The 19,987-nt window shown below is 38.2% G+C and overlaps 1 protein-coding gene and 1 long non-coding RNA gene across 3 annotated transcripts in view; one reads left to right on the top strand and one right to left on the bottom strand.

Annotated features, from left to right (window-relative positions):
• Positions 1-689: 689 nt before the first annotated feature.
• LOC148773415 (UDP-N-acetylglucosamine transferase subunit ALG13) lies at positions 690-6,297 on the bottom strand. 2 transcript variants are annotated; one of them, XM_088834207.1, is made up of 4 exons: positions 6,179-6,297; positions 5,052-5,214; positions 3,968-4,106; positions 690-1,140 (listed from the first exon to the last, which is right to left on the bottom strand). In XM_088834207.1, the coding sequence occupies exons 1-4, from the start codon at positions 6,257-6,259 to the stop codon at positions 1,026-1,028; spliced, it is 498 nt and encodes a 165-aa protein (XP_088690333.1). In that variant the 5' UTR covers positions 6,260-6,297; the 3' UTR covers positions 690-1,025. The 2 variants fall into 2 exon arrangements, with proteins under 2 accessions (XP_088690333.1, XP_088690334.1); XM_088834208.1 differs by lacking the exon at positions 6,179-6,297 and adding an exon at positions 5,424-5,851.
• Positions 6,298-6,375: 78 nt separating this feature from the next.
• Positions 6,376-19,987, top strand: part of LOC148773412 (uncharacterized) — a 207,201-nt gene continuing 193,589 nt past the window's right edge. Inside the window, exons 1-2 of the long non-coding RNA XR_016036894.1 lie at positions 6,376-6,494; positions 13,224-13,287. This is a non-coding gene — a long non-coding RNA (uncharacterized LOC148773412). The remainder of the gene's footprint in view (positions 6,495-13,223; positions 13,288-19,987) is intronic.

Below are 19,987 nucleotides of genomic sequence, written 5' to 3'. Positions count from 1 at the left end.
CTTGGGATAATACAATCGAAAATAAATCTTTATAGTGAATACTCTTTTATGGATCAGTTATATCTAAACTTCCTACCAAAAAACTGTCAATATTTATGGATAATCTAGTTTATTTTATAGGTCTTGAGACTACTTACCCTATTCAGAAAGTATCTATTTTGAGCTATGTGACTTTTAAAACCATACATTTAGGCCATTATACACCTCAGATCATTTATTCATTTGTAAAACTATAAGGACATCAATAATTCCTCTAAGATGCTACAGTAAATGTTTCAATACCACCGTAAGAGGGTTGTCCTTAAAAAAAAAAAAAACAGCAATTCCTATCGGCACAAATGCTTTTTGATTTACTCTTCTCAAACCAGGAAAGTTTTGACATTGGCTAAGATTATTTTTGTCACTCTCTATTTATACCTTATAGGAACAAAATGAATACATCCACTCCACTCTATTCTTTAGGATAGTAGTTTCTTGAAGTATAATAGATCAACTGACTCGATAGTTAATCTTTTTAAGGTAATTACTGAGCTTATATAAATAATTTATTTCACAGAACACAACCCATCATTTTTGTTTTGTTTTAATTTGGTTTCTTGGAGTATGAAGCTAAAGATTCTGACTCAAATTTTTTTTTACAAGTCTGTTACTGTTTCATTGTTTACTCTAAGGAACATAAAGTAACTACATTTGAGGTTTTTGTCAAAGCTTTCATATTTAATTCTTTTTTTTCATGATTCCAAGTCCACTTGGGATTCAAGGATAAACTGTGTGAATGTTCACTACATATTTCTTTTACTAAAATATGAAGATTAGGAAAAAACCTAATAAACTTGTGAAACTGCAATTAGAATTTGGACCCAAATGCTAACATTCACAAATAAAATTTTCTAAACATTCTACAGATGTAGGAGGCTTATTAATTTATATTATTCTATAAACATATATTCTGTATTAAACTTGATTTAACCACATTCCATGGGTTGAATTTGAGGGGTGTTTTTAAAGTGTTGAGAGTTTAGTGTTTATTTTTGTAATCCAACAACTTTATCCAAAAATGCAGAAAATTTTTCTGGCTGGCCAGGAGGAAAACATTTCAGTGTTGATAAGTCCATTGACTGTAACAGCCCAGGAAGCATGCTAAAACAAAAGAAGAAAAATATTAGGTAACATGGGAGAAAATTTCATAATTCAATTCTGCCCATTTGATGACTGAATCTAACTTCCAAGAATATTGTGATGCTTCTCAAACTATGTGAATTTTAATGTATTTTACTATTACAAGTATATATACACTAATAATAAAACAACACAAAGAGCTTATGTCAATAGCAATGCAACAGCCACTTTATCTTTTATGTCAACTAAAATATTTCAGAAATTTTATTTCATGAAAAATGTGGTCATATGGTTTTGGAACACTTCTCAGGACTATGCAGATATAACTTGAAGTAAAATTAATTTATGAAAACAGAATAAATGAAACCAAGAGTGACAGCTACAAGACAAGCACAGTAAGCTGGGGAGACTACTAGACCATGCATGAAGATTGTAAAATAATTTTTTTTGCTAGTAATTTACTATTATTAAATCCATATATAATTAAGCAACATACAATCACCACACATGTTGGAAATAAGGTTTCAATCACAACATAAAACTATTACTTCAAGAAATTTAATATTAAAGCAGCCACTTAAGTTAGAACAGACATACAATCATCCAGCCTAGATTTGCGGCAAACAAATGATACACCTAAAATGAAAATACAACCAATCATTGATTCTTCTTATGGCACTCATGTGTGTGACTTTCTTGAAATTAATACAAGTAAAAAAGAATTCTAGAACTGAAAAAAGATTAATAAACTGGAGACTTTGTACAACTGCCCTTTCAGCCTGAGAGTCAGAAAGTGTTTATGAAGTCAATGTTTCCCCTTTTTTAATGTACTACCATAAAAATCAAAGCTAATTTAATATTTAGAATGAAAATACTCATCAAAGGTATCTGGAAAAATTAACTTGCATAAACTAAGGAAGATGATTATTTATTCTTCTTCAAAAATGGTATTAATCCCTAACAATCTCAACTACCTAAGGACAGATATGCCAATTATCTGCATCCCATGTAATTTTTATTATCTGGCTTCTCCCCACACTCACGATATTATAAGAATGGCTCCTATATTACAAAGCCACCCTGACATTCCCTCTCCTCCATCATTACAGGGATTAGAACACCAACCATTGCTCCTGCAACAGTCAATGAATCTGTCTCCTCTCAATGAAAATAAAAATCTTTGTTTTTGTGTTCACTGACATATGCCAAGTGTCTAGAATAAAGCCTGACACATAATATGTGCTCAATAAATAATGAATGAACAAGTATTTGTTAAGTGCCTAAGAGACAAAAAGCATGAAATTAAAAGAAAAGCTTACGTTCTGGCCAGCTTCTTCTAAAGTTTATTTTAAATTTAAACTTTTAATAATATAAGAAATATTTATTCTGTAATACTTCCATGAGGTTTTTTTCCTTTTAAAACATCAAATTAGGACTGTATTTAAAATCAAATAATTGGGAATTACTGACCTGACCCTTTGGCAAGCTTCTAGTGTCTGAAGAATTAATAGAAAACAAACCAGGAATTTTCTTCATCCTTCTATTGTGATGTTGATCAGTTCTTGCTGAATTCTAATATACTTCTAGAAAATAATACTCCTTACCAAAAAGCAATTCCTCTGCTTAAAATACTCTTTTAAAATCTTATTAAACATAGAATAAAACCAGAATTTTTTATGTGAGCTCTCCCCGCCCAGCTTTCTTCATACTAGAGCCACCCTTGCTTACTATATACTTCTGCCACAATAACCCTCTATTCCTAAAACACACCAAATTCCAAGCTCATTCCCAACTTAGGGCCTTTGCAGTTGCCACTGTTGCTTCTGACTCTAGAGCTTCACATGACTGGCTCTTTCTAGACATTCAGGTTTCGGCTCAAATGCACACCCAGTCATGCCTTCCCTGATCATTCTAATTAGTCTTAACCCCAGCTATCACATCACCCTGCCCTATTTTCTCCATAATACATTTCACCATGTGAAATTCTCTGGATTGCTTATTTATGAACTGTTTAATGTCTATCTCCCACCACTGGAACACAGGTACCATGAGAGCAGGGAGTTTATGTCATGTTCAGCACTATCCACAGCACCAAGGGCTTCCCTGATAGCTCAGTTGGTAAAGAATCCGCCTGCAATGCAGGAGAACCCAGTTTGATTCCTGGGTCGGGAAGATCTGCTGGACAAGGGATAGGCTACCCACTCCAGTATTTTTGGGCTTCCCTTGTGGCTCAGCTGTAAAGAATCTGCCTGCAGTGTGAGAGACCTGCGTTCGATCCCTGGGTTGGGAAGATTCCCTGGAGAAGGGAAAGGCTACCCACTCCAGTATTCTGGCCTGGAGAATTCCGTGGAGTGTACAGTCCCTGGGGTTGCAAACAATCGGACGCGACTGAGTGACTTTCACTTTCCACAGCACCAAAACAATGCCTGCGATGCATTAGGAATAGTTGAACAAATGAATGAGTAAATTTAATTCAGGGATTCCAGTGGATTTACTGGTCAAAACCTTAATTGAAAATACACAAATGCCTTCCATGCATAATGAAAAATAATGAACTCAAAAGTTTATATCCTCAGAGACCTGCACACCCAGATAAACATACATAGACACATGTGCACACACATTCAGATATTCACATGCAATGAAATAAGCATAGACACTGAAAGAAATACAACACAGAGATCACAGTCAAAGTAGAAGACAAATGAGGTTTTACTGGTGAGAAACTCAAAATATTTGCTAAGTGGGAGAAAGTAAGAAGTCAAAGATACAGGTTGGTTAGGTAGGCAGGTAAGAACAGCTAGGAAGGAATTAAGACAACAGGTCAAATAATCAGTTTCTAGTATACCTGCAGGTACAGTAGAAGAGATGCCCGTCTTTGTGTAGCTGCTTTGCCAATTCCAGTTGATGATTGTTCATCAACTTTTCATTTATAACCACTATGAGTGGCTTTCTTTTCTCCAAAGTCTCCAAACAGCTTCCTGCACCTACAAAAATATACCAGATTTGTCAATATTGTTTTAAAAAAGTTAAGGTGCTTCACCAGGCTTTATAGCTTGAACTCAAGGCAACACTACAAGCCTTTTAATCATACATTCAAAATGACAAAAAATAGTTATGACTTGCTCTCTAGTGTTACAAACCTGACTTGAAAAATACATTATTTATCTCTGCCAACAATATTAAGACCTATGGTTCAGTGCTTTGCAACTTGCCCTCCAGTAGTATGCCCTGGGCATGGGCCCTGAATACAAATAAGATTCAGGTTCAACATACTGTACACGAAGCCACTGTTGTTCAGTCGCTTTGACACTCCTTATGAGTCTGCCTGTCAAAATAGGATAAATCTCCACAAACATGCACATATACGATTGGGGTCAATTCAACTTTTAAATCTAAACTCATTTAGATAGCTTAAATGGGAACGAGGAGACTGTTAGGTGAACAAATACTTTTGGGGTAGATGATGCCAGCACCAGACTGTTATCTGCTTACCACTTACTGACTGGAAAAGTTACTTAAACTTTTAATAGAAATATAAAAAATCTTCCAAAGCCAGCAGCATTTCAATGACCAATCCAGCTAATTAAGCTGTCTGAACATTCCTGCAGATCTAAGCCCAGATATTAATTTAAACTGACAACTTTTAACACAAGTCATTGGATTTATCATTTTGCCCCTCTGTGTTTAGGGTTCCTAACTATAAAGCTGGGGCTTCAGTGATTGACTTCCCATCTTCTTAACATCCAGAAATTATAAACCCTCTCCAATAATGTTCTCGGTCTCGACTGTTATATTGAAATCAGTATTACATTCAAAAGGGCTACTGGTGAGTTATCCTAGTGATTTTATTTTACATCAGAAAGGTTCGAGTTTCTGGTCTTATTTATGGTCGATCAAAAATCAAACCGGGCGATTCTAAGGCACTTTACCTGCGTGACTAATAACAAGATCTGCTTTCTGAAGGTCTTCCTTCAGTGAATCCTTGTACCTGTAAACATCCAGAGTGAATGACTCAGTACTGAATGGTTCAGGTACCACTTTTCCTCTACCTATTTGCAGGACAAGTCGGTTGTAACCGAGGTTCTGGATTATCTGAAATGGGAAAAAAAGAAAAAGCAGGCCTTTTAAACGGGCCACTGGAAAACAGCAATGACGGCAACAAATCCCCCAATCGAAGCACGGGATGCCAACTCGTCGAACTGGAGCCCATCTGCTAGTTTTTCGAAAGGCTCCTTTTTCCCCGTCCTGGGCCCCAAGGTGGAGCCTCACTAACCCTAAGCGATCTAAACGCCCCATCTCACCACGTCGGGCAAGAAACGGTCCTGCAAGATAGAGGAGGCAAGGTAAAGACTCTTAAAGAGACGTTGCAAACTACTGAGGGAGCGTGAGGTACAACGTCGTCGTGGCCCAGAACTGGGGCTGCGGGAACACGAGCCCTGAGAGGACGCGCTCCTGAGACAGGCGGGGACGCCGGACAGGAGGGCGCCTGAGGCGGAGGGAAGGCGCGGGGCCTCGGACCGAGGGCGGCGGGGCAAGGCTGGGGCAGGCCGGGGGCGGCGCGCCAGCAGGACCGGTCGGCTGGGGCCGAGCCGGGCCCCACGGTGCGCGTCGACGGCGCGGCCCCGAGCGGGCCTGAGGCGCGGCCTGCGAGGCGCGCCCGAATCCGGGAGGCGGGCCGGAGCCCCGGCTCGGGGAGGCGGAGCCGTTGGAAGGAGGGGCGAAGCCGGAGGACGGAGAGGCAGAGGCGGAGAATCGGAGGGGAAAAGCTGGGGGGAAGGAGGAGCTGGCGAAGGATGGGGAGGAGCGGCCCGGGAAGGCGGTGGGGAACAGGCAGAGGAGGCGGAGGATTCTGAGGCGCGGGGGAGCGGAAGGAGGGCCCAGTCAGGCGCGGGGAGGAGCCGGCCGAGGGGCGGCGGCACCTGAGGTCGAGCCCTTGGGGGTTCCGCAAGCGCCGCGGTCAGGCAAGGTTACCGAGGGTAGCGGCCAGGCTGGCGGCAGCGACTTGCGAACGCAGAGCGGCGAGCCCAGCCGCCGCCCGCCCGCTTCCCCCACTCACTTGCAGACTGTCGTGCGCCGATACACACGCAATGAGGTCGTCAAAGCTGGTGGTCCCTACAGTAACAAAAACGCACTTCATCGCGCGGGTTCCGAAATCCCGGATCGCAAGGGCCGGATGTGACGTATCGGAGGTCAAGCGGGCGGCCGCGTTGTGTGCAAGAGCCGGAAGTCGGCCATGGCCGCCAGGGGGCAGAGGGCACCTGGTCTGTGTCGCCGGGGATGGGAGGAGAGCAACGACTGCTCCTGGCCTAAGTGCCGGCCACTTTTGTAAGCTTTTTGCGTGTAGGAGTTCACGGGACCCTTATAGTAAGGAGGTGGGAAATTGACAAGTCTTTTTTTTTTTTTTCAAAAGTGGGATTTAAAATAATAATCACGAAGTCTCACACCTTTATGTTTGCAGCCTGGTTCGCTACCACATATCTTTGAATGGTACAGAAGTTTGGAATTCTTTATTGACTACCTAGTTTTGTCAAGAGACACTTGAGGGATGCTTTTACTTCAAGTCTGTTCAGGGCATCTGGAAAAAGAAAAGTCCCTTTTAAAAATCTATCATTAGCCTGGGCACTTCCATCTGTGGTTCTCAAGTAGCCGGAGCCCTACAGAATCTCTAGGAAGCTATAGAAAGACAGTAATCTCAATTAGCAAGCATTGTGTGTAAAATAGAGGCGTTAAGGCCTGAAGCCTAAGTCTCTGTCTTGGAATCCAGCCATTTAACCATTTAAAACATAAAATTACCATAAATTTAACTTCTAAGCAAATATAAAATTATATGTTAGCATGAGTGAATACAGCAAATGTGTTATACTTAGGCAGTCAGGTAGAGAGGTGATTTTTCAAGACTCTGCTTTGTCCTACTATCATGACTAGGATCATTGCCTGCTTTATTTCATTCTAATGTTTTCTGTATGTCCTACCTAAATTTTCAGTTCAGCTGATATGTATGCTTTACACTGCCTGGTTATATATAGAAGAGATGCTATGAGAAGAAATTCTTTCAAATACCAGAGGGGATTGGAGGTAAATTAGACCTTAAACATGGGCTAAAATTACCTATGAAATGGCAATCCACTCCAGTACTCTTGCCTGGAAAATCCCATGGATGGAGGAGCGTGGTGATCTAGAGTCCATGTGTAGAACCTAATGTTCCTGTAATGCATTTTTGTTTCTGTACTGTGCTTGCTGCTCATAGAACCAAAGTTACTCCATTTTAGATAAGGTTGTTTTTAAGTAAAGATTCCTGGGATTGTTTTTGAGTAAGGCTGTGTAAAGATCCCTGGAATTGTTTTTTGAGTAAGGATGAGTAAGGATTCCTGGAAAAATCGCAACCTGGAGAAACTCCCTTCTCTGGGCCAATCAGAAAATAACATAAAGGCGCCGGGTTGTGTAAATTTAAAGAGTCCAATCAGAATGCACCAAGTGCTCTTTAGGTAAAGGTCAACCAATCACTTCTAGGCTGATGCAATAGTCACTAACCTTTGCAGTACTTTCGCATGCGATATACTATATAAACTTCTGTATTTTGAGAATCTGGGCTCCTATCCGGATCAGCTGCCTCGGTGATGGTGGGGGTCCCTGCTCGCCCTTGAATAAACCGACCCTTGTGCGCTTGCATCGTAAAACGGCTCCTGCGGTAGTTATTGGGGATTGCACGACTTGGGCATAACGCATGGGGTCACAAAGAGTAGGACACGACTGAGCGACCTCACGTTCATACTCACTTTCAAGTGTATTTCTAACAAGACTTTATATCTTGAGACTTGAATAAACGTCTTTTTGAGGGGTAGTATGCTGCTACCCCTTTCTTGATACTGCATTTCGTGAATTAATAAAACTAGTTTCACCTGGAGGAGGAAATGGCAACCCACTCCAGTATTCTTGCCTTGAGAATCCCATGGACAGAGTAGCGTGGTGGACTACAGTCCAGCAGGACTGAAGTGACTTAGCATAGGTACATACAGTTTCATCATAACAGTAAATAAAAATAGATCATGGTTAAATAATATAAGCACAAGCATATTTTCTGCTCAATAAAGGAATAAAGTATGAATATTTATTGGAATATGAAGACAAAATATTCCAAAATATTCTGTAATTCAGAAAGATCTTGCCTTGTGTCTGTGTTATTTTTCCTATATCTGGAAGATATAAATTAAAGGGGCACTGTTCTGATGAGCTTATGGAGAGTAATAAGCCCATGTAGAAGTTGAATACTCTTAAATTTCTAAAAAAAATAAGAAAATTGAATAATGAAACAGAGCCTGGCCAAAACTGAGTTTTCATACTGAGTTAGTGACTAATTTATCTGAAACTTTTTTCCCTTGCTGTCGCTTCTGGTCCAAATCCCTTTCTTGTCCCCTCTGACCTCAATCCTATGCTGCTGCTGCTGCTAAGTCACTTCAGTCGTGTCCGACTCTGTGTGACCCCATAGACGGCAGCCCACCAGGCTCCCCCGTCCCTGGGATTCTCCAGGCAAGAACACTGAGGTGGGTTGCCATTTCCTTCTCCAATGTGTGAAAGTGAAGTCGCTCAGTCGTGTCCAACTCGTAGCGACCCCAGGGACTGCAGCCTACCAGGCTCCTCCATCCATGGGATTTTCTAGGCAAGAGTACTGGAGTGGCTTGCCATTGCCTTCTCCGAATCCTATGCTAACTGAGCACTAATCAACCAGAGTCAGTCCACTAAAACTGCTGCTGTTGCAGATGTTATCATTCTGGTAAAACCTCAGGTGGTTTCTCCAGGGCAAAATGAGCTCACAGACCCCAGAGCGACGGTCCAGAGAATTCTAAACCAGAGACATTTTGACTCCTGAAATCATGATTAAGAAATATCAGAAATGTCACTTTGTTCTTCCCCTTTAAAACATCCCCAAAACTCAAAGACCAAGAAGGGGTGGACCTGAGATTTGTATCCCACTCCCTGATTGTGCAGCGCTTAGTGGCTCAGTCATGTCTGACTCTGCGACCCTATGGATTGTGGCAGGCCAGGCTCCTCTGCCCATGGGGATTCTCCAGGCAAGAACACTGGAGTGGGTTGCCATGTCCTCCTCTGAGGGATCTTCCCTACGCAAGGATCAAACCCAGGTCTCCCAAATTGCAGGCAGATTCTTTACTGCTTGAGCCTTCAGGGAAGCCCCACCCTCCTGGATGCCCTGCAAATAAATCCTTACATTGCTGCAAACTCCTGCTGTCAAGAATTTGGCTTACTGTGGCACAAGTATATGAGCCTTTGCTTGGTTACATTAATATTTTAAATGTGCTAGGCTTTAATTTAAAACCTTCTTGGAGAAATTGATCCAGAAACGTTTTAAGAACCAAAGATTACATAATTAATGTAAAATTTTGGCAATTATGTCTTTTCTCTGTCTTGTAAGTGTTAAGTATGCATTTTATTTGCTTGGGTGTGTTTTTCTTATACAGGATTACTGATCAAATAAATTAATATTACTTCTAAAAGTTTTATGATTATGAATGATGTAAATTTCTTTTCAACTGCATTAAGTCAATATTCTAGCAAACTTTATTTCAGTAGTAACTGTTCTTCCTGGTATGCCAGTTTGAAGATAATTTCCAAGATCTTTAAGCACTTTTTAAAAAATTGTGTACTGACATTAAATTGAGTTAATAATTAGTGGATGATTGTGGCACAACTAGATAGTTTTTATTTTAATTTATTTATTTTAATTGGAGGCTAATTACGTTACATTATTGTATTGGTTTTGCATACATTGACATGAATCTGCCCCGGGTGTACATGTGTTCCCCATCTTGAACCCCCCTCCCACCTCCCTCAAGTTAAATAGAATACTGAAACACTGGTTTAAACTAAACATAATTCTGACTTTATATATTTTTGCTTCTTATTTGAAATGCTATAGAGAAGCTATGTCTTGGAGTTGTGTAATGAATTTGTTCTTTTTTGCCACTTTAGGAAGTTGTCAATAGGATTTGTGTGGCTTGTAGAAGGTGTTGTCATGTGTATTCTTAAGTTCTCCTAGCCTATTAACATGCTTATATATGTCAGACAGTTTTCGATTATATACACCCTGCACTTTTCTCTTTAAATTAAAAATTAGTCACTTTAGTTAAAAATTATAGTTAATATGGGTGATTAAGGTTTTTCAAGGAGTAGCAGTGCAGAGAATTATAACAGTATCTGTGCTTTTGTTTTTCAAGGAAAAAGAATAGTTTTTTTTTTCCTAAAGCAAGTTTTTTATTTCCATAATTCTTTATGTGCTTAAAAATTATTGAGAACCTCAAAGAGCTTGGACTTAGGTAGATTATGATGTTAGTTATAACTATTGATATTTATCATATTAGAGACTAAAAATGAGAACATTTTAAAATATTTATTGAATCATTGAAAAGTAGCAATGATGAGCATCTTGGATGTTGACATAAATGACCTATTTTTATGAAAAATAACTATTTTTCAAAACAAACATTTTCATGAGAAGAAGAGCATGTTTCACATTGTTGCAAATCTGTTTACTATCTGGGCTTACAAAAGAAAGGAATCTGGGTCCTTGTATCTGCTTTGACATTTGATCCATTGCATTATCACATATCACACAGCCTCTGTAAAACTCCACTATATATTCATGAAAGAACTGGTATGCTGCTACCCCTTTCTTGATACCAAATTTCACCACTTTGAGAGGATGAGAGTCAAACAAAAACACACAATATCTTAATATTATTATGAAAATTGTTTTGACCTCACAGATCCTGTAAAGGAATATGAGACTTAAAAAAGACAAAACTTAGAAAATGAATTTTATTTAGGTTTGTTTATAATACCTGAATCTGAAAAGAATCTACAAAATATGTTAAAATGTTTAGAGTACTGCAATAGTTTAGATGGTGTTGCTTCCTTTATTTAGTAAATAATGCTTCCACCTACCATAGGAAAGATTATTCTTTACCTTGCCAGTCCAATCACTTCATGGAAAACAGGGAAAAAGTGGAAAGAGTGGCAGATTTTATTTTCTTGGGCTCCAAAATCACTGTGGACAGTGACTGCAGCCATGATATTAAAAGAAGCTTGCTCCCTGGAAGAAAACCTATGAGAAACCTAGACAGTGTATTAAAAAGAAGAGTCATTACTTTGCCAACAAAGGTTCCTTTAGTCAAAGCTATGGTTTTTCCAGTGGTCATGTACGGATGTGAGAGTTGGACCATAAAGAAAGCTGAGTGCTGAAGAATTGAGGCTTTTAAATTGCAGTGCTGGAGAAGACTTGAGAGTTCTTTGGACTGCAAGGAAATAAAACCAGTCATTCCTAAAGGAAATCGGTCCTGAATATTCATTGGAAGGACTGATGCTGAAGCTGAAGTCTTCAGCTTCAATACTTCGGCCACCTGATGCGAAGAACTGACTCACTGAAAAAGATGCTGATGCTGGGAAAGACTGAGGGCAGAGGAGAAGGGGACGACAGAGGATGAGATGGTTGGATGGCATCACCGACTCAATGGACATGAGTTTGAGCAAACTCTGGGACATAGTGAAGGACAGGGAACCTCGGCGTGCTGCAGTCCATGGGGTGCCAAAAAGCTGGACATGACTTCGCCACTAAACAACAACAACAATCTGCCTAAATAGCAGAAATTCTGTATCACGAGAATAATTTTTATCACTTAAGTTGCATTTCTTAACTCTTCACTTCTAATAGTGTTAAGTTCAGTTTAGTCACTCAGTCATGTCCAGCTCTCTGCGACCCCATGGACTGCAGCACTCCAGGCCTCCCTGTCTGTCCCCAAATCCCGGAGTTTACTCAAACTTCTGTCCATTGAGTCACTGATGCCATCCAGCCACCTGATACTCTGTTGTCTCCTCCTCCTGCCTTCAATCTTTCCCAGCATCAGGGTCTTTTCCAATGAGTCAGTTCTTCCCATCAGGTGGCCAAAGTATTGGAGTTTCAGCTTCTGCATCAGTCCTTCCAATGAATATTCAGGACTTATTTCCTTTAGGATGGACTGGTTTGATCTCCTTGCAGTCCAAGGGTCACTCAAGAGTCTTCTCCAACATCACAGTTCAAAAGCATCAATTCTTCAGCGCTCAGCTTTCTTTATAATCCAACTCTCACATCCATGCATGATTACTGGAAAAACCTTAGCTTTTATTAGGTGGACCTCTATTAGAATAGACAATAGCAATCAATTAACCACAGCCATTAAATCTCTTAATGATCTTGTTGTATTCTAAAACTTACCTGAAGGTTCTACTGTAGGCTTGAGTTTGATACAAAGATCAAACAAAGATACAAAGATACAAACAATCTCAAAGCCTCATGGAAAAGGACCATACCAGGTACTTTACATGATTGCCACTTCAAAGAGTAGATTTATGAGCTAACATCACTTAGATAATTTGCAATCCAGAACAGTGGATTGAGGCAAAATTTCCAGAATTCTTTTTAATCCAGTTAAGGCTCAGAACACTGTAGAGTCAGTCCAGGAAGGATGTGCTAAACAATGCTAAGCCTTCCATAAGATACCCAATAATCCTTTTTCCCCCTTTTAAAATCTTTCGTAGTTTTTCATGAGATATGAAGCCTAAGTTTTCTGACATGTGTTTTAGAAGGAATATCATATATACTTATTCAGGTAAAATAAACATGGAGCTATTGCTGAGAATCTAAAGAAAATATGGAAAATAAAGTAGCATTAGTTATCCTTATGATAAGGGTGGTTTCATATTCATTTTATATAACTGAAAGTGAAGTCACTCAGTCGTGTGTGACTCTTTGCGACTCCATGGACTATACAGTCCATGGAATTCTCCAGGCCAGAATACTGGAGTGGGTACACTTTCCCTTCTCCAGGGGATCTTCCCAACCCAGGGGTCGAACCCAGGTCTCCCACATTGCAGGTGGATTCTTTACCATCTGAGCCACAAGGGAAACCCCTTATATAACCTAGGAGCTATTTTATTTTTTAATAGTTCAGAAGAAAACTGCAATGAATATATGCCATATTTATTCATATTCTTTTTATATTTTTTTGTTTCTCCTCTTGCTATTTTCTCTGCCTCCCTATCACTTTGGTTAGCTATCCTTCAAGATTCAGAAGACGTGCAATTTCCTCCAGGAAGCCCTTCTCTGACCCTTGTAAGGTATGTCCATTATGTGCAAATACTGCTCTTTGCCTATCCTTGTCATAATTGTTGATGTTTAAATTACCTATACACTGTTTTCTTCCTCTGTACTGTAAAGTCTAAAAAGAGTGGAGACAAGGTCTAAGTCATCTCTGAATTTCTAGAATTTAGTACTGTCCTTGGAACCTAGAAGATACTCAATAAATGTTTATTGAACAAAAAGAATTATATTATTAGGTACCATGCTAGGCCCTATGGGGAATACAAAGATAAAACATAATACCTTTTCTATTTCAACAATAGATGAATTTATTCATAGGCTGATCAAAGGCTTGTGCACTTTTAGAATTAAGAAACCATGGAATCCATTCTTTTTATTTTATGGACAGGAAACAAAGATTCAAATAGATTGTGATTCTTTCCCCAACAGCAGAGCTAATAATACTAGCAGTGGGTTGAATCTAAGTCTACAGAGGCTTGCCAAGGCATACTACAGTGACTTATCCTTTAGTGATGAGCCTACAGTAATGATATGTTTTATAACATAAAGCAATAACAGCACTATGATCTTAAAGTCTGATAAACCAGCAATGTTCCTTCTTAATCTAAGCACTGCGTGTTATAGAATCCTTAAACTACCTATTGTGTTTAGATTTATTTCCCTAATTTTTCATCATTCATCCAAAATTTCCATATATCCTTTATTATTAAATTAAGTGTCTTTTATCAAAGCTGAGACATGCTTTGTGAATCCAATGTGTTCTTGAAAAGTTGCCAAAACTTGACTCTCCCTTTCTTTCTCCTCCTTCCAAATATTATTGGTGGTAATTTTCTTAATGTTAGGGACACAAAAATAATTATTTCTTGTCTATACTGGTCAAATCAAAGTACTATAATAGAGTCGATTTTTGGAGAACTGTAGAGAAAATGGTTTAAAGAGTAGCAACATATGCCACTGCAAATATGGTACTTTTGACATAAAAATTATTTTGAGCTGAAGGTAATTGAAAAGAGGGAGATACAGGAAAAACCTGCCCTACCTTATTTGCCTAAAAGTAGTTATAAAAGATAATTACTCCTTGGAAGAAAAGTTATGACCAACCTAGACAGCATATTAAAAAGCAGAGACATTACATTGCCAACAAAGGTCCATCTAGTTAGTTCAGTTCAGTTGCTCAGTCGTGTCTGACTCTGCGAACCCATCTAGTCAAGTCTATGGTTTTTGCAGTAGTCATGTATGGATGTGAGAGTTGGACTATAAAGAAAGCTGAGTGCCAAAGAATTGATGCTTTTGAACTGTAGTGTTGGAGAAGACTCTTGAAAGTCCCTTGGACTGCAAAGAGATCCAACCAGTCCATTCTAAATGAAATCAGTCCTGAATAATCATTGGAAGGACTGATGTTGAAGCTGAAACTCCAATACTTTGACCACCTGATGCAAAGAGTTGACTGATTTGAAAAGACTCTGATTCTGGGAAAGATTGGCAGCAGGAATAGAAGGGGACAACAGAGGATGAGATGGTTGGATGGGATCACCGACTCAATGGACATGAGTTTGAGTAAACTCCGGGAGTTGGTGATGGACCAGGAGGCATGGTGTGCTGCAGTCCATGGGGTTGCAAAGAGTCAGATACAACTTAGCGACTGAACTGAAGTGAGTTGTAAAGGTGTCCACCTCTGCTCTGTACCAGGATGGACAAAAGTTAACCATCAGAGACAAGTATAGACCCTTACAGCCTGAAGTCAACATCAGAGGAACTTATATAACAAGCTTTACTAATTAGCTTTTATGGTCCATTCGTTTCCCCATATATTTCCCTTCTCCTAATTTGTCACCCAAAAACTCAAAGTCCTTTTCCTTCATCTTGTCACTTCTATAAGAATTTGTTGTTATTCAAAACTGCTATATAATGTCAAACTCTAACCATCCCTTTCACTTACTCATTATTGAGTATATGGAGCATGTGCCTGATAAACAAGTTAATAAACTTCTGTTTGTTGTTCTCTTGTTAATCTGTCTTTTGTCAGTCTAATTTACACGGCCCCAGCTGGAAAAAGGTAGAGGGACAAAAAAGATTTTCTTCCTCCTCAAAAGTTTATTAATAGATAATTTTATTTCAACCATGTTTTTAAAATTCCAACTAGACTTCCTAGATTCTTTAAGATCCTATTGAATAAAATGAAGTACTTCATTTACCCAAGAGTATGCAAGAGAGCTGATAAAATCGAGATTCAAAGGGATACCCAAAAAAGGATATGAAAGAAAATATGAAGAGCAGAAACAATGATTTAAAATAAATCAGATCAAAGTCTTTGGCTTAAATTAAAAAAAAAAACACTATACAAGTATAAAATTGAGGTTTTAATGAACTGTAATGAGACGAGTTGACTCACTGGAAAGAGACTCTGATGCTAGGAGGTATTGGGGGTGGAGGAGACGGGGACGACAGAGGATGAGATGGCTGGATGGCATCACCGACTCGATGGACATGAGCTTGAGTGAACTCCCGGAGTTGGTGATGGACAGGGAGGCCTGGCGTGCTGTGATTCATGGGGTCGCAAAGAGTCGGACACGACTGAGCGACTGAACTGAACTGAACTGAACTGAATGAGTGAGAGTTGGCTGCACCACTACTTATCACAGGCAGGGACAAAACTAATTTTTATTGAGCACACTTAATGTGACAAGCAATGCGTTAGACAAATTACACATCTGATCTCTTTTTTATCAGACTTAAATTGTAAGACTTTTCCAAATCCTATCTGTACATGAAATTGCTGCTTATAAAAAATTACACTACAAATCATATCAAAGCTAGAATATTACTTAAATAATTAAAATGAACCTTTGTGATTTTTACTTCACATTCCTTCCTAGGCTGCAAAGACAAAGATCAGAAACCATGAAATGCTTTCTTTAGGTAAAATCCAATCTGAGTATGAAACAACTCACCTAAATGAAGCATTTAGTTCTATTATTGTGACTATGAGACTAATTTATATATCTTATTACCAACTATTTTTGGAAGAAGGAAAAATCATTTAGGTGATCCTGCGTATATGCTTCCTGTATGGATCAGTGATGTTAATTAAGCCCTGTTGTGTATGCTTCCTGTATGGATCAGTGATGTTAATTAAGCCCTGTTGTGTAAAATTATCATAATCAGCTTAACTATAAATGATAAAATGTTTGATTAAAGGAGACTCTACTGAATAAAACATAATTCCAGACATTGCTTAAATCCATTATCTGATAGAAGGCTAGTGCTTAAATGAATCAAAAGCTGTTAAGACTTAGATGTTTTTCAAGAATGCAAGTTTTCTAAAAGATCTGAGCTAGTTTTAATTTGTTTTTACTTAATTCTCTTTATCTAATTTTTGCTAACATAGCAAAAACTACAGAATATAACATACCATTTTTTATAAATATCAGAGTCATGGATAGATTGCTTAATAAAAACTAATTCAAAACTATTCATTGAGCACTTAATATATACAATCAATATATATATCTGCTACACACAGATAGACTAGACAGCTTAGAGTCTAGTGAAAATACACAAAGATGTATGCAAATATGTGGTGATAAAGAGCAACAAAGGACTGAGCAATGCAGGAGAGAATAACGGGGGGTGGGGTGGCATGGGAATTTATTTTAGATTCAATGGTCAGAGAAAGCTTCTCTGCAGAACTAACATTTAAGCTGAGGCTCAAAAGATAAGGAGCCAACCAGGAGAAGAATGAGGGAACTCTCACATTCATGCATGACTATTGGAAAAACCATAGCTTTGACTATACGGACCTTTGTCGGCAAAGTGATGTCTCTGCTTTTTAACATGTTGTCTAGGTTTGTCATAACTTTCCTTCCAAGGAGCAAGCTTCTTTTAATTTCATGGCTATAGTCATGTCCACAGTGACTTTAGAGTCCAAGAAAATAAAATCTGTCACTGTTTCCACTTTTTCCCCATCTGTTTGCTGAGGAGTGATGGGACGGGGTGCCATGATCTTAGTTTTTTGAATGTTGAGTTTTAAGTCACTTTTTCACTCTCTTCTTTCACCCTCATCAAGAGGTTCTTTAGTTCCCTTTCATTTCTATAAGATTTTGAATTCCTAAGAGCTCTTTCTTGTTCATTTAAAGTTCCCTTTTTATAGCATGCTGTTCTTTTATCTTGAATTTAGCATCATCTCATTTCTCTGAAGATATTATTAATAACAGTTTTTTTTGTTTCTTTTCTCTTTGACTTTTGTTACTGCTGCTACAGTTGTTCTGATCTCTGTCTTGCATTTTAGAAACTTTATTCAAATATCTAGGAACTTAGACAGCCATAAATATTTAAGAGTGATGCACAAAAAAGAAGTTCTGTCTTCATTGTTGGGACTGCACTGTATAGTAACTGGGAAGAAATTCAGTCTTTTTAATGGGAGACCCCAAATATCAGTGTCTGTAGGGCTTTACACTTGTGTTAGCGTCTCCAGAATCCTCCTATCTCCCCCAGCTGATAGTATCTTAGAAACCAACCAGCAGAAAGGTGACAGAGGGCAGTCTTAAAATTTATTGAATTGACACTCAATCCCCATTTTCTTTAACTTCAAAATCCAGCTGTCAGCTATGCTTATTGTTTTCAACACTAGAGCTTCTTTTCTGGAAAGATGTTTCAAGCACTATATAAAATAAAACTAACTCTTTTATATCAACCTAAACCCTTGTTTCACTTTCAACTAAATCAACAAACAAGCTTCCTTAACAACAAGAAACACCTGACCCTCCACACAGTGAAAAAGAATATTGCATTAACTCTTGAATCTCTTGTTGAAATTGATAAGGAACTTTGGGGATCTGATTTTTTTTCTTATACATACTTTTGATCAATCCTCTTCTTTTTAGCTCTCCCTTCAACGTGTACCTCAGAGATATCCAGTAACTTTAAATTAAAAACTGAACCTGTTACCATCAGCCTTAGGTTTCAGCTTTTCCAGTTTAAGTAAGCTTAACACTCATGTCATCTGTTGCTCTCCAGCTTCCAAAATTTTGTTGACTTCACTTGTCTACTGTTGTCTTCTCTCCTTTTCTCTTCCTCCTTCTCTGTTTATACCTTTAAAAAAATTCCTTTATTGTCACTTCAGTGGAGCTTCATGCAGCAGCAGAGATAAATAATGTTTCTAATCTTCCTAGTTTAACTGGAAGTCTTATAGCACACTCTTTATGGAGAAATAATGTCATCCAAGCTAATAACATTAAAGGTGGGAGACTGAGAAGCCCACCTGCAAAAAGAAAATCTGTTTCAGAGAAACATGAAATAAGCAGTTTTATAATATGTAAGTCGTATATATGACTATTTACTGTACTGTAAAAGTCTGTTGCTACAGAAAACTAAGTTATATTAACTTACAAATACTTAAAATTATAGGTAATTTAACTGCATATACAAACATAAGTTATATGGGCTTTTCTAGTGTTTTTTGGATACAGAATGCATTTTTGTGAAAAATTACCTTTAGACATAAATTGCCCTCATTGAGGAACCTTAAGAAGCATGCCATTTAGTTCCTTAGAAGACTTCTGATTTGAGAGACTGAACAGGCATTTTAGTGTAGATTTCATGAAGTGGGTGAATTCAAGACACTATTTTTAAAATTCATTCAGACAAACCTTAAGTATTAAAAATAAAAATCTGTCTAATCCTCCTCTATTTCAACCCTGACCACACACCTGCCTATATGTACATTTGGGAAACGAGGTCAAGGTAAGAGCAAAGAAATGGGGTTGTACACAGTAATAATACTAGTCGCTAATATTTATTAACCTTTAGTGAGTGTTTACTCTATGTCAGTATTTTGAGTCCAGGTGGCTCAGATGGTAAAGCGTCTGCCTGCAATGAGGGAGACCTGGGTTCAGTCCCTGGGTTGGGAAGATCCCCTGGAGAAGGAAATGGCAGTAAGTCAGTAACTGTGCTAAAATTTTTTTGTGAATTATTTCATAATAAATGGTTAGTGCTTATTTGACATGTGAATTTAAACAGTAAAAAAAGGAAGGATAAGTCTGTAAGGAGGAAGAGAGGGGAAAGAATGCCACCAAAGGGTCAACATTCTCATTTCCTTTCCCTATCCCATCCCTCCTTTTCTCAAGTACTGCTGTAGACTTATTTGTATTCCTAGCATAATTTTGTACTCTATCCTTGCTTTTTGCTGTTCTTTCAGTATGTTGATATTAAGTGATTCATCTTAGGTACTTGAATTTGGAGGTTAATGATTTGGAATTTCAAGCAGGAGTTTTGATTGCAATAGTTCACTGTTTTGCAAAATATACCATCAAGTATTTCATAAGAGAGGATATGGAATAAAAATGAGAAAAAAGAAAGAGAAACCCATCAAGGCATTTCTATAATTTTTAAACATTTTTAAAGCAATATGGCTGTATTTCCAAGTGATCAAACTTTTACAAAACTCCTAGATAATAGCAACCTGTGATGATTAATATACATTCAGTCAAACAAGCTACTAAGAATGCATGGGTCTCGAACATGTATAAAATTGGTTTAGGATTAAAGGAAATAATATGAAGAGGAAATGAGTATTTAATTATTTCAAAGATTAGTAAAATATATTTCAGCCTTCCAATTGTTTAAGATTGGATTCATGTCAATGTATGGCAAAACCAACCAATATAATATTATAAAATAATTAGCCTCCAATAAAAATAAAAATTAAAAAAACAAATA

The sequence above is a fragment of the Moschus berezovskii genome, chromosome X (genome assembly GCF_049115385.1).
Source record: "Moschus berezovskii isolate FMDL1 chromosome X, NW_MosBer_1.0, whole genome shotgun sequence".
In the NCBI taxonomy this organism is placed as follows: domain Eukaryota; kingdom Metazoa; phylum Chordata; class Mammalia; order Artiodactyla; family Moschidae; genus Moschus; species Moschus berezovskii.
Note: the sequence above shows the minus strand (reverse complement) of the source record. Positions and strands in the feature narration are given on the sequence as shown.